This window comes from Egretta garzetta, unplaced genomic scaffold (assembly GCF_000687185.1).
Source record: "Egretta garzetta isolate BGI_Z169 unplaced genomic scaffold, ASM68718v1 scaffold322, whole genome shotgun sequence".
NCBI classification, from domain to species: Eukaryota; Metazoa; Chordata; class Aves; order Pelecaniformes; family Ardeidae; genus Egretta; species Egretta garzetta.
This window is the reverse complement of record NW_009259044.1, coordinates 173,486-186,606: the sequence shown is the minus strand read 5'-3', so window position 1 is coordinate 186,606 and position 13,121 is coordinate 173,486. Positions and strand designations below refer to the sequence as shown.

General features: G+C 44.5%; 2 protein-coding genes across 4 annotated transcripts in view; one reads left to right on the top strand and one right to left on the bottom strand.

The window, feature by feature from the left end:
• The window catches only part of ANKDD1A (ankyrin repeat and death domain containing 1A), a 13,033-nt gene extending 12,718 nt beyond the window's left edge, over positions 1–315 (top strand). The window contains 2 exon segments of the mRNA XM_009635042.2: positions 1–20; positions 254–315. The exon segment at positions 1–20 is cut by the window's left edge and continues 19 nt beyond it. Coding sequence (XP_009633337.2) covers positions 1–20; positions 254–315 — 82 coding nt within the window.
• On the bottom strand, positions 7–11,245 carry SPG21 (SPG21 abhydrolase domain containing, maspardin). Of its 3 annotated transcripts, none has more exons than XR_004841481.1 (11): positions 11,055–11,245; positions 9,933–10,026; positions 5,698–5,859; positions 4,815–4,895; positions 4,063–4,208; positions 3,441–3,549; positions 2,880–2,987; positions 2,353–2,493; positions 1,725–2,020; positions 735–795; positions 7–603 (listed from the first exon to the last, which is right to left on the bottom strand). XR_004841481.1 is itself a non-coding variant. In XM_009635039.2 (9 exons), the coding sequence occupies exons 2-9, from the start codon at positions 9,993–9,995 to the stop codon at positions 1,898–1,900; spliced, it is 933 nt and encodes a 310-aa protein (XP_009633334.1). In that variant the 5' UTR covers positions 9,996–10,026; positions 11,055–11,245; the 3' UTR covers positions 807–1,897. The 3 variants fall into 3 exon arrangements, 1 of the variants encoding a protein (XP_009633334.1); XR_004841482.1 differs by having other exon boundaries at positions 735–792; XM_009635039.2 differs by lacking the exons at positions 7–603; positions 735–795 and having other exon boundaries at positions 807–2,020.
• Positions 11,246–13,121: the final 1,876 nt, after the last annotated feature.

Below are 13,121 nucleotides of genomic sequence, written 5' to 3'. Positions count from 1 at the left end.
CGGAAGAAGAGATTTAGCAGGTAAGACTTCCATCTTCCTTCAAATAAGGCACACAGCACTACCTGAATTCTGTGGTTATGCATCACACGCAGAGAAAAACTTCAGTGAAGCCAATTCACACAAGCTGGGAGCCACCCTGCCCCCTTGCTACCATTACGTGTCATTTTTCTCTTCCTTTTGCTTTGATACATTCACACATCCTGCCCCAGCTTTATGCTTTCTGCACAGCAAAACGTTCTCTTTTCTTTTACAGAAAGCATTCGGAAAAAAGCCAATGCAGACTCTGCCTCTCCACGGAAGTGCGTAGCGATGTAACAGGGGGAGGGCACCGGTGGTGCCTTCAACTGACACGTCCTCAGCTTGTCTTAGAGCTACAGGTGAAACTCTTGCTCTGCTACCGAACCACAGGCAGCTGCAACTTAAGGGCTTCTTGTCATAAAAAGCTGGTGTTGCTGCTGCTTCCTTCTCGCTCTGAAATGACGAGGGTATCAGCAAATGCTAACGGTCTAAAACGCCTCTTCGCACCGAAGGGAGATTTTTATCAGCCATGGCATACAGTCTGGGTACTGTTGTGAGTTCAGCAAGCAAGCCCCGCTTGTTGTGCTGTATCGGGAAACACAACAATATTTTACTGTATCTTGTTCTCATCACATTTTTATATACAAATTTTTAATTGTCAATTTTTTAAGTTATTGAGGGGAAAGCCTTTGTTTGCAGAAACGTTCTTTGCTTACCTTTTTGTTTGGCAGGGGAGCACCTATCACTTGTATCTTAGATGTGTTCGTAACTTCTCTACTAGGGTGGGAAATAAGAAAAGTCAAGGCTACCCCGTGGTGCTTTTGGCACCTTAAGGGTTGCGATCCTTAATGTTTCAACTTGTCACAAAAAATTTCAAAGAACATTAACATACACTGTTTCTAAATATACATTTACATGTGCCATTTATACATCAAATAGGTAACTGCTTTAATCCCTAGGTTACAGCTTGAAGTGTGAGGTAAGAACGGCTATTGGTTACCTACACAGCCTGTGACAGGGACATGCGGTTTTCTTAAATACCAATTTGTCATGTAATACTTCTTATTTATTTTTTACAGTGTTTTAAGGGGAGAATAACATCTGTATTCCAATAAATCCAGATTTTACCCTTAAATTTGCAAGTTATGTCTCAGCCATTCTTTATTAAAAAAATACTTAATTCTTACTACTTAATTCTTACTTAGAGCTAAAACCAGCGCAACCTTGTAATTAAAGCTTGAGGTGAATTCAAGCAGGTGGTGCCGGTTTTATTAATTTCTGGAGACATCTGTAAAGGCAACCCAGGACTGCACTAAGCCACACTGCTGTTCTCTTGTAGTCAAAACAAGAGACGCTTGCCAAAATCAAAGTTTTATTGAAAACCATTTTAAACAGCAAGTTAAAAATTCAAACCCTTCCTTTCAAATAGAAACTAACTTACAACACAACAAACGAAGCAAATAAGTGATGGCAACAGTGGCACTTAAACATCTTTTAAACCAAATATTCAACAAAAATATATGTCAGCTTATAAGTACACAACCTGCATGTGGCAATATATACAGCCGAGCGAAAAATATAAAAAGAAATGTTGTTCCGCTAAAGAACATGATAGCGAAGACTTTGGTAGCAAAAATGTCTTTGTTTTTAAAACTGTAGTCTTCAAAGATGCTTCCTTGAATTCAAAGACTAAAAATTAAACAGACCTATCCTGTTACCCTGCTGAGGCTACTGTCCGTGGGTAGTTCACCAACTGTTGATCCTGCTGGAATCACACAGTGATAATCGGCTAACGCAAGGGAAAAGGTGGAGCGGGAACAGTTGATTGTACGCGGGAAGACCACCAACCCATTCCTCATTTGCACCAGCACTCCAAAGCTTACTGCTCTTCTTGGTCATTGCTAGTGTGAAGACTGATCTTTTGGACTTCCAGCTCTTCCGCGCTGACCATGGAGGGATCGATGGCTGCGTAACGGGTACCATGGAACTGCAGTAAATGGATCTGTTGGACACGGAAAACAACGCTGAAAACAGGTGTGGAAGCATAAGGTTTTGGTAAAAGAGAAACATTGCTTCCGAGTAATTTTTGTGAAGAGGAAATCATGGTTCTGGAGTACAGGAGTTCAGAGAGACGAGAGGGGAAATGGGCAAGAGACAACCCCCCCCCAATCCAGCCCTCCGTGGACGCGGCTGCGCCCAGCCCTGCTGTTCGGTATCAGTGATCTGGGAGCCAGCGCAGAGCTCAGTCAGGTTAAGAAACAAGAGCAAGCGCAGAAAAGGAGGCTCCTACTGCTGTTTCAGCTGCACGCATTGGGTTGGAACACAGAGACTCACTTGAATGTATAGGTTGACCTCAGCACTCCTGCACAGATACGGGAAGTTGCCGCCTGTTTTGAGATGAGCTCTTCTGGCATTGGGATAAAGCTTATACATTTCTTCTTTTGCTTCAGTCGAAAGTGCGCTTTGGTCAAACACCTACATAACAAGTCACAGCAGTTAGGTCTGAATCAGATTCTGCTTATTCAATCAGACTTGGATACACACTGCTCCTAGAAGCAATTCTCAGCTTCTCTGCAGAACAGCATTAATGAAACATAAAACAAGCAAAGAGGTTAGGCATTGACAGCGAAGAAGGTAACGCTGTGACACGTAAGCATGTCTGTGTGATGGCACAGAATATCCAGTTCATGATTTAACACAGAAGAGCCACGGTGTTGCCCCATCAGTAGAAGGCTTATCTAAATATGAAGTTAGATGCTGCAAATATTTATTGAGTTGCTAACAGAATATCCAGGCCTCACCTGCCAAGGGCAGGAAACAGTGGTTAAAAAGAAAAAGTTATTACTTTGAGGTTAACTTACATCCATAATGGTTACAGGGATGTCTCGAATTTTATGAGGTTCTACGTAGGAGTTCTGGCAGTTGAGAGTAAGTCTTGAAGCGAGCTCGCTCTGGCCCAGACTCTCCAGCTTTCAGTAGAGAGAAATGCTGATTAACAACATATTTCACTGCAGGAAGTTAATGCAATATTAACAATACAGCCAGAGAGAAGTTAGTTTTAAAGGGAAACATGACTGCACTTCAGCTGAAGATTACAGCTCTAACTTAGCATCTCTCTGCAGGAGACAAATGCTCAAAACACCTTCCATTAGTTGCTCCTGCGGGCTACAGATGTACCCCAGCACTTTCTCCTCTTCCTCCTTAGTTTCTTCACTACTACTCTTCATAAACAAACAGGACCAAGGTCACAGCATCAGTTAAATTGCCAGGGCTGTGAAGTCAACACCTGCTAAGGATCCATTCCTTAATCCTCCCTTCTGGGTAAGTAAATGGAGAAAGCAGCAGAAATACCTCCAACCTCCTGCTAAGTAAATCTTCCACAGAGATTGGCATCACAGCCATCAGAGCACATGGCTACCTACCCTGTCCACCATGAAATCAATCCCGTCGGCCATTTCAGGATCTAGAGGACCAGATGCAAAGTTCCCAAGGACAATTTTTTTCAGCATAAAAGCAGGCATCAGCCAAAAGCTAAAAGAGAAACAAGATGTAACAACCTTCAAGCACCCAGGACTCCAACACTAAGATGCTTTGTTGTAAGTGCGCCCTTTCCTTGCACAGACTTTGTGCTTTGACTTCACGCGAAATCCTGAAGAAGCTTCAAGAGCACAGAGATGGAAAACCTCACAGCTAGGTGCTCAAAATGCTCTGGGAAGTTGTTAGTCTTACACTGCAAGAGCATATTTTAAACATGGCGAGTAAGTTTTCTGACTCTAAACGGTTTTGCTAGGAAACAGGCAAGAGTTCTTAAATCTGGCCCTGCATCCGCAGAGGATCACAGACTCATCTGTCAAATTCCACACTCCCAATTGTGAAAATCCCCATTTTCCTTGTGGCATGGCTTTAAAAGCCACGAGTATTCCATTCTGTGCCTCCCTTACCCAGGCTGGAAACACATCAGACATGTTCAGCCAGGTCAGCGTGACAGGTCATTGAAACAAAATAAATGCTGTGCATCTGATCGCTCATCTCAGTCTTCCTTACCTGTTTGCTGTCCATGTCTGATTGAAGATAGAAGTGTCACTAAAGGCATTGCATAGGATGAGGGACTGAACTCTGGGAGATTTGTGTGTGTATTCAGCAAATTTTTGAGCCAGAAAGCCTCCCAGAGAAGCTCCAAAAAGGTGAACCTAATTCAAAGAAAAAAAAAACACAATGAGGTCACACTTGTGAAATAAGTGACCTTTAAGCACAATATTTTGTTACAAAAATAAGTCATTCAAGTTCTACCCTGTCCTCATAACCCATTTTTTAAAAGAATCAAACTCTTCTATTCACCTTCCAGTTTTATATGCAATATAAATGTGATAAATACTGAAACAGGGAAGTGTTCCAGATCACAGTTCAAATTCCTGTTTGCTCATGAAGGTTAAGAAAAAAAGTGAAGATTTTACATTGTCTTCAATAGCTATTCCAATCCAAGACACTTTATTGTGGTATTCTGTACCTAGTTTTTCATGAGATCCTGTGGAAGCAGAGATTCATGAGATCCTGAAGTTAACCGATACAATTTAATAGGCCTAGAACAGCAGTTGAGTTTAGGCCAAGTATGACGTTTTTTAGGGTATTCACCTTCAAAAAGAAAAACTTGTTTCAAAAGTAAAATTGCAACACAGCCTCTTTATTTATAGGCTACTTTTTTGTGTCATATTTTATATGCTTGCTCTTGAACGAGACTTTCAAACATTAGGTTTTTACTGCAACTCTACATCCATTTCCCGTCTCTGAGCACTCACTTTATCCAGCTGAAGGTGGTCTAACAGTTTTCTGAATCCATCACAGAACTCAAGGTGATCCCAGTACACCGGATACTGCAACTAAAACAATATGAAGTTGGGAAAAGCCAGTCTCTGATCAGTACCTGTCAGCCGTCTGCTTGAAAGTCATCCCAATTCTCACATTAAAGGTTTCAAGATAGCAGCCTGCCTCTCCTGTATCACAGGGCTCAAGCTCCTCAGCAACGTCCCTACAGCCAGAGCATGAACAGCTCCCCCTCGCTTGCACAAAAACACAACAACTGAAAGTACCGCAGAGCAAGTTTGTTGGGGAAAGCGCAGCATTGCTTCATTCTGTCAGTGGGAGGAGAGGCTGGAATGATTCTTCAGCAATTTTGTAGGACTTAAAATTGGCAGGTACAGAAATCATTAACTACTGCAAGAGATAGAGCAGCACTCCTAAAGCCATACCGCTTAGCACAAATACTATTGTCCAAATCAATCGTTTCGGTTCAGCTCAGGCACCGAGAAGCTACAAACAAGCATGCTGCTAGGATTTTAAGGAGTGACTTAGCACTTGCAGCTATGCAGGCTAAGAACCAGGTTATCCACCATCCCTACATGGAAACCCTGAACTATTTCTGCTGTCCAGAGCACACAAGGGAAAAAACAGACTGAGAAGTTAATAACGTACATGCACAGGACTTGGGGTAAACACTGCCATAAACGCACATCAGATTTCAGCCTGGTTCTGCACACTACATACTCCAGAGTACAACTTTGAAGTGAGTTTTTTGTGGATTCTCCTTAGTCACCACTAAGAAGTTCATCTTCATTACCCACCCTCTGATTAGAGCAACAAGCGCAAGTATGCTAACTTTGAGGCAGGACTGAGAATACTCACAGCGATAACTCTGTAGCCCCATCCAGTCAGCGCCAGAATTTGCTGGAAAAACACATCTGCAGTTCCACTTACAGGAGGGAGGAAGATGAGCGGGCACCGAATGCTCCTAGGTCCTGCATCATACAGAGACCAGACTTTACTGTCGTCATCGTCTACTATTATCTGGAAAAAGAGAGGCACATGGGGGAGAAGAAACACACAAGACAAATGAGGTTCTTCAGCCAGCTTCGGGGATTGCTTCTGCAAAATTTCTGTCATCTAGTAAATACTGTAATACTCAAGACCCCTTTCAGCAAGACCATCTTTTCTTCATAACAGTTTTCTTCTCTAAGGCTGTTTCACTACCTGGAATTACAATGTTTGCGTGAATGCTGCCAGAAACAGAACTGTGTCCATGCACTGTCAGACCAAACGCTTTGTGCATCCTGACGTAAGCTGGATAATGAACGCTGCACTGCGCGGAGTCAGAGGCTGCACAATACGTGGTGTTGTATGGCAGCTCATCCTACAGACAACTAGAGAACAGTGCAACTGCTGAAAGCAGTGAATTATGTTGGTTTTACAGTGACGGACTGCACTTCAGAAATTACACCCGGAAAAAAAAAAAGTGCTGTTAACTGAAGTTTGCAATGCTTTGGATTTCAACTCAGAGGGCCGCAGTCAGAACAATGGTACATCTGGATCTGAAATTCATACAGAAGTCAGTCACGGGAACAGCAAGACCATGCCCCAAAGGATCAGGTTTATGCAATAGTTCACATGCAGAAAAATATGCTTGGGAAAGGAGCCACCGTGCCATGGCCCAGGAGGCCAGTTCAAGGTACAAGAGCAAGGGCTGTAGGCTAGAGGAGACAGCACTGCCCCAGGGGACAGCTTTAAACAACCATCTACACTTGCATTCACCGGACAAAAGAAGTTACAGCCCTGGATACATGCAAGCCTAGTGAATTAAGCAGCTAACACCACAAATTATTGATCTGAAACAGTTACAGCTGGCTGCCAGAAACAGAGACACACACAACTCCCAAAGCAGCAACGCAAAGCTGACCTGGAAAGAAAAATGCTTCCATCATCTGGCAGCATCTGGAGCGCCTAGGACACGCGGCTGGCTGAGGCAGATGATTCACACGCGAGCTGCTATCCTTAATGAGCAGTTTCTTGTATGGTGCCCATCTCAGGGCAGAAGTAAGAAGTCCAAGCACAACCAGTATCTTTAAAGGTACAGGAATTAGGTAAAGGTCTTCTTTTCCAGCAATGCTGGAGCCTGACTTGTTTTTACAGGGCCTGTTCTACCAGCAAACTGTTGCTTATATTTAGGATGCTCTTTCAACCCTCTGCAACCCAGCACAAGCTTGTTCCAGATCAACAAACACAAACCTCTGGGGAAAGCCTGCGTCACACAGCGGGAACTCGTCTCCTCTGTATGAAGATTTTATAGCCTTCTGAATAGCAATGTACAAGCACAATTTGTTTTTCCATCGCTGCAGTTAAGCTTCTCAGGGAATCAGAGGAGAACAGCGTGTCACAAATCAGATTTGCTTGACTAACAAATCTGCCTGTAATAAAGCCAGTATTTCAGGCTCTGGGAGCATGTGAGAATCACACGATACTGTTGTTTTGTAAAGTCTTTACAGGAAAAAAAAAAAGAAAAAAAAAAGAGAAAGGTTGCATACCAGAGCTTCCAGACCACTGAAACCATTTAAAACCAAACCTTGTACAAAAGCCCTCCCACCCCCCAAAAACAACCCTTTGCACACAGCTGAAAAGTTACAGGCCCTGCTGTTCTCAGCTGTTATTCCATCAGTAACATTGGATCTGTTCAGGGTAGCTCTTGCTGGCTACTACAAAGTTTACCTTTAGGAATATTTCCAAAGGTAGAAGCATATTCCTTGAAATCAGGAAACCAAAGTTATTTCATGCAAAGGGAACTGAGGCTGAGAGATAACATTTCTTTCCTCAAGCCCAGACAATGAATCCATGGGTTCAGACAATTCTTCTGGTTGATTTCTAGCCACATATGGGATAGTTTAGCTCCAGTTCCCAAACAAGGTAAACAGCAGCATGGTTACCTGCTGATTTGGTAGGCCACCAGCCTTTTTCTTGTTCTGATCAATCAAAACAAGATGACCTACAGCTTAAACAAGGGGCAGAACTTCCCCCTTGAGTTTAGCAGAGCCAGGGTGTCCTCTGCTGAAGACTTTTAGGAAGGACTTATCTAAGACAGCAAGTGGTGTATGCAAATGGAGGCTCATAGGCAAAGCTAAAGACTTAGTTGAAAAATGTTATTTTCTGTGCTGTACTTCCTGTATCTGAGAAGAGCAGGAAGGGTGATGGAGCTGTGCGTTTCCTGCTCCCGTCAGGAGGAACATCTCAGCCTGTTTTCAAGCACATGGCTCTGGCTCTGCTTCCTTAGGTTGATCTGACAGTAGTAACATGTGCCTACCAGCCGTAACGATGGTTAGTCATTCCCTCCATTCTGCGTGTGCTTTGCCTGTACATTGGGGGGATAATGCAAGCAAATGTATCCCCTAAAGACTGCTTCAGAGATTATTACATGTTCAAGTTGTGGGGTTTTTTTCCCCCCCCTTCTCTCTCCAGAAACTGGTCTAGTTTGTTTATTTCTACCTTTTTCATACACCACATTCATCACTGTGTCATCACTTTACTTTTGAGTAGACTGAATCGCTCAAGAGGGAAAGTATTCCCTAGTCTGAAGGTCACCAGCAGCTTCAGCCTACACATCCCCATTTATGAAATCCTGAGCAGTCAGCAGCAGCTGAAGGCAGCAAGCTGCAGCGTCACAGCAGCAATGTGTTCTGCTGTAACCACAACCTCCAGCTCCTTTCATTCACTGTACTGCATCCCATAAAGCAGCACCTTGGAGTGCCCACGTCTTTCCACTGAAATACTGCCTCACAGCTTTGCTGACTTGCTGAGCAACAGCTGGCCAGAACAGAGAGAAGCTGGACATTCAGAGCCTAGACAGAGCATGCACAGTCAATAGCAATGGATCTTCCTTATTTACTGAAGATACAAACTGGCAAAAATTAATGAGAAACCCCAAACGGAAAATCCTACAGCCCTTCCATAAAGGTAATTTCTTAGAGAAAGCTACACGCCACTCAGTAGAAATAACGCACAGCACATTTAAGCATTGTTCCTCAGGTTTGGGGACACAGTGCCTTTCAAGTGGCCCAAGTGCAACCAGCTTGGCTGTTGAAAGAGGTAATGCTGCTCTTGCCTCTGCTGCCAGCGCTATCCCCACACGCCTGCAGCCCACACAGCCATACAGATTAGGGAACTGAACCAGCTGGAAGCCAGTGCAAAAAACAAGCTGTAAAATACCCCCAAGCTAGACAGGTCACTGACTCTGCTCAGCTTGTATAGTTACAGGAGCAACTGTGCTTGCCGGAGCAGCAGGCTGGGCTGCAGGGGCAAGGCTGTCCTTTGGTCTGGCAGGAGTCTGGGCTGCTGCTGCAGGTTAGGCTGTAAGCACAGCCCCAGCAAGCCTCAGCTGCAAAGGTACATGCGAGAGCTAGTCCAGGTCAGGAGCTATGTACCAGTACTGCACTCCGTGCCCTCTGCCACTTGGCATGTAGAGAGCAGAAGTTGGAGCACTGCACACCTCAAATGCTCTCCTGTGGTTCAGTGAAAGGAAGTGGAGAAATCCAAGCAAGAGGAGAAAGCGGTTGGACAGCGTGATTAAACAGAAGATATCTAAAGGACACGCAGCGGAAGAAACCATTTGGGTTTTTCCACTGTGGTTAAGGCATCTTTCCACTCTCGGGAACACTGCGTGCAGCCTGACTGCTAAGAAGTTGCCTTCAGACACCCTGCTTCAGCCTGAGGCTGATGGGTAGAAACAGCAGAGGTGGCTCTGGCAGCACAGCCACCGTGCACGCAGGCAGCTCCGTGCCAGGCCACACACATGATCCCCAGCATGCACTATTTCCTTGGAGTCTCCTCCTCAGGCCTGGCTGGCATCAAGACACCAAGTACTGCTGCTGTGCCTCACACCTGCGAGCCTCTGCTCCCCGCCACCACACATGGAAGTGACCTCCAAGAAGCACATGAAAATTAAAAGCAGGCTTTCCCACACTCATGTGACACATGGGACAACAGTTCAGAAGATAAGCCGGGTCACTAGCACAGCCACAACTGCTCTCCATTAACCAACTAAACAGCTTACTCCCGCCCCACTACAAAGCAAGAGCAGACATTTCACCCACACGTACCTTTTTAAGAGGAACCGTGCTTCTGAACCAGTTATAGTCAGGAGAGACTTTAATCTCTCCCATGATGTTTAGAAAAAACCCAGTTTAAGTCAGCCTGAAAAAAAAAAAAAAGAGAGAGAGACACAAAGTTAGAAATTAATACAACAGCTTTACCATAGGCAGCACAAAAGCTGCACCATGTACATAAAGCGCTTGCAGGGTGAGTTTGCTCTTATCAGTCAATTGTAATCCCTCTGACTCATGCCAAGTTTACTTATCCTCAGTTTTCATCACAAACCATTTAATTATTCTCCCAAGAGGCAGTCACCTGACTGCTTTACTGTACTGGCCTAATTATGAAATGATAATGCTTTTGTAACAGCATTCCCATGCAACAGTTGTAGAGAAAGACAACTGTGCTGCAGGTTTTAAGTGGGTTAAAGAGCTAAAGCACGTTTTCAGTTTGTTTTTAATTTATAAAGCACTCCAAATGTATATCTAATAAATATTCATACAATTGACTCGGCAGTTCAGACAACAGACTTACATTATTTAATGACCATACTGCCTAAGTATTCAGCCCATGTTCTTCCATCTTGGTATTACTGACCCAGGGAGTCCCAAAGCCCATGGGGAACACCAGACAATCTGAGGCTTAATTTACAGAAGAGCCCTGAAGTTTTAATTCTATCCAGGTGGAAGCTGACTCTTGTTGGGAGTTCCCAACAAAGATACATTTGAAGCACACCAGTTAATACAGAACAGATTGATTCAGAGTCGGGTCCACGCAGGAAAGCCCCTAATTCACTCTGAAGTCAGAATGTCCTAGCATACATAATGAAAGTGTCTTATAATACCCCAGTAATTTGTAATAAACACTTAGGTAACTTTTCGATTTAACTTTTTTTTAAAGCAGCGAGAGACCATTAGCTTCCATTTATACAACAGATGGTATCAAACAGTTTTGAAGCTTGCAGACTCAATAGCTTTACCCTGAAAGCCAGCTGCCTCAGGAGATTATTTTCGTGCATTCACACACAGCACTGAGCATAATAAAACAAAGCAACTTTTGCTCTTGTTTACTTAACAGTTGCCAAGTATAAATCAATAGGTTTTGTTTCTTAATTCTTAATAAAATAAGACCTTGGTATGTTCTGTGAGTCACTCCATTTCTCCCTGCAGAAAAGCTGCCGGTGTGCAGATTTAACCAGCTTATTGGATTACAGATGTATTAACGGTTATTTACAATTTCCTCATCTTTCAGTCTTCCTTTGCCATTTTTCAAGTACAGAAAACATGAATTTCAAAAGGGAGAGTGCTTTCTAAATTGAAAGACAATTTAATTGCAAGACATCTTCCACAGAGCAGGTGAAACACCTTTCATGTCTAACGAGGGTATCAGAAGTAGGAAATTCAGCTGCATGGTTATTGTTTCAATTCTGTGTGGCTCCATTTTAGTGCTTGCATCAACTGTTCTGCTCTTTGTCATAGTCTGGCAGCAGGTAGAATTACAGCAGAGGTAAAAAATATCTATTCCAACAACCTGCAAAGCAGAGCACGCACAAGGATGCATTACTGGATGAAGGGGGAGAGCTGGTCATTAGAGAAAGGAAACAGTAGCTCAGACTACTAATTCCTTTCCATAACCAGACATCAACCAGTTCAAAAAGCTCTTTGGCAAACAATGGTGTGGCAGAATTACAGCAGAAATAAATTACAGCAAATGCCTTAAAACAACACATTGTCCAATTACATGACAGCAGGGCCAAGGAGCACAAGCCATGGTCAGGGCCTCACTACACCAGGCACCACACAGAGAGGCACAGGAGAGGAAGACTTTCTGCTAATAATTCTGACCCCATAAAGAGTCAATCTCTTCCCGCTGCGACCACCTCCCTGTTTCTGCCACCTCAGTCCTTCAGCACCATTAAGCTAATTTGTGGGCTGGCACATCACTTGGGAGCACAAGGCTGTCTATCATTAGGTAAGGAACAGGCACCGCGCAGGTGAACTTCATCCTGTCAGCATACCTCGGCTTGCACCAGAACAGGTTAAGAGTCCTTCTGAAGCCTAAATTTTGAGCTTCCCAGTTCACCTGTTACCACTGGTGGAAGCAAACCACCGACACCAGGACCTGGGCTGATTTCCCCCAGCTCCTTTCTTATAAAGGTACATCTGTGACCCCCACTCCTAAGGATTGGCTCTCTTTTAAAGCAAGAGTAAATGGGTTTTCTTTGATTATTTTTGTTGAGGTCAATGTCCTATTACCAAAATATTTTTTTCCTTGGCACAGAAACGCAGTGTTACATTTGCACACACAATATTCCTGTCAACAATGACTATGTGCTCTCCCAGCCACAAAAGAGCTAAACCATTAACTCAAAATGAGGAATCAGCCAGCAAAACTAACTCAAATCACAAAGAACCTGATGCTGTTTACAACCAAGGCTCTAAAGACCCAAGTTTCATTTTCAGTAAAACCAAACAACCCGAGGAACTCTAACCTCTTAAAAATAAATCCTCTAAAGGAAGACTCACCTATAGATGCGTTCAGAGTCTCCTGGTTAAGTTATTCCCACTATACTAGCAACACCTTTCACTTGTTATCAATTTAGAAAGACTTTGATCCTGCCACAGCAGATTAGACAAGCGACAACTTGCTCCTCTCCCCCATGCCATGTCCGCTGTCCCACTGCGCTGGCCACACAGCACCCACTCGCATGGGCCAAATGACCTGAATCAGCAACACCAGCACCAAGAGCTGATGAGGGCTGCAGGCAAACACCAGGAGACGCAGGGGAGATGCCAGGGTTAGCGGGCACTTTTTGAACGCCACGTGCAGGCAATGGGGAAGAAGAGTTACAGATAACTGGGACATGGCAGCAAGTGCCTTCCCCTCTTCCCCAGCGCTGTTCCCACCGACCCCAGCCCCTGCTCCTTCCCCCTCTTCCCAACCACAGCCAGCTCCCCCAGCTTCATGGGGAGAATGGGGCAAAACCCCATTCAGCACCCCCGGCCCAGGCTCTCCTCTCCCCAGCACAGGCTGAGGCGGCCCCTGCCCCTAAGGGCCCCCCTGGGAAAATGAACCCCCGGGGCAGGGCTGAGCTTTGGTATGATCCCTCAGGGGTCGTGATACCCCCCCCCTCCAGCCCGACGCCTCCTCCTAGCCCCCCGACTCCGCAGGCACAGCCTCACCCAGGGGTACCACTG

Excerpts from the sequence above, each read along its gene's own strand:
- SPG21 (XM_009635039.2), bottom strand. The coding sequence starts at position 9,995 with ATGGGAGAGATTAAAGTCTCTCCTGACTATAACTGGTTCAGAAGCACG. Across the intron at positions 2,494-2,879 it reads TCCCTGTAACCATTATGGAT|GTGTTTGACCAAAGCGCACT; the intron begins GTAAGTTAACCT and ends CTTGTTATGTAG. Across the intron at positions 2,021-2,352 it reads AGGTCAACCTATACATTCAA|ATCCATTTACTGCAGTTCCA; the intron begins GTGAGTCTCTGT and ends CGTGTCCAACAG.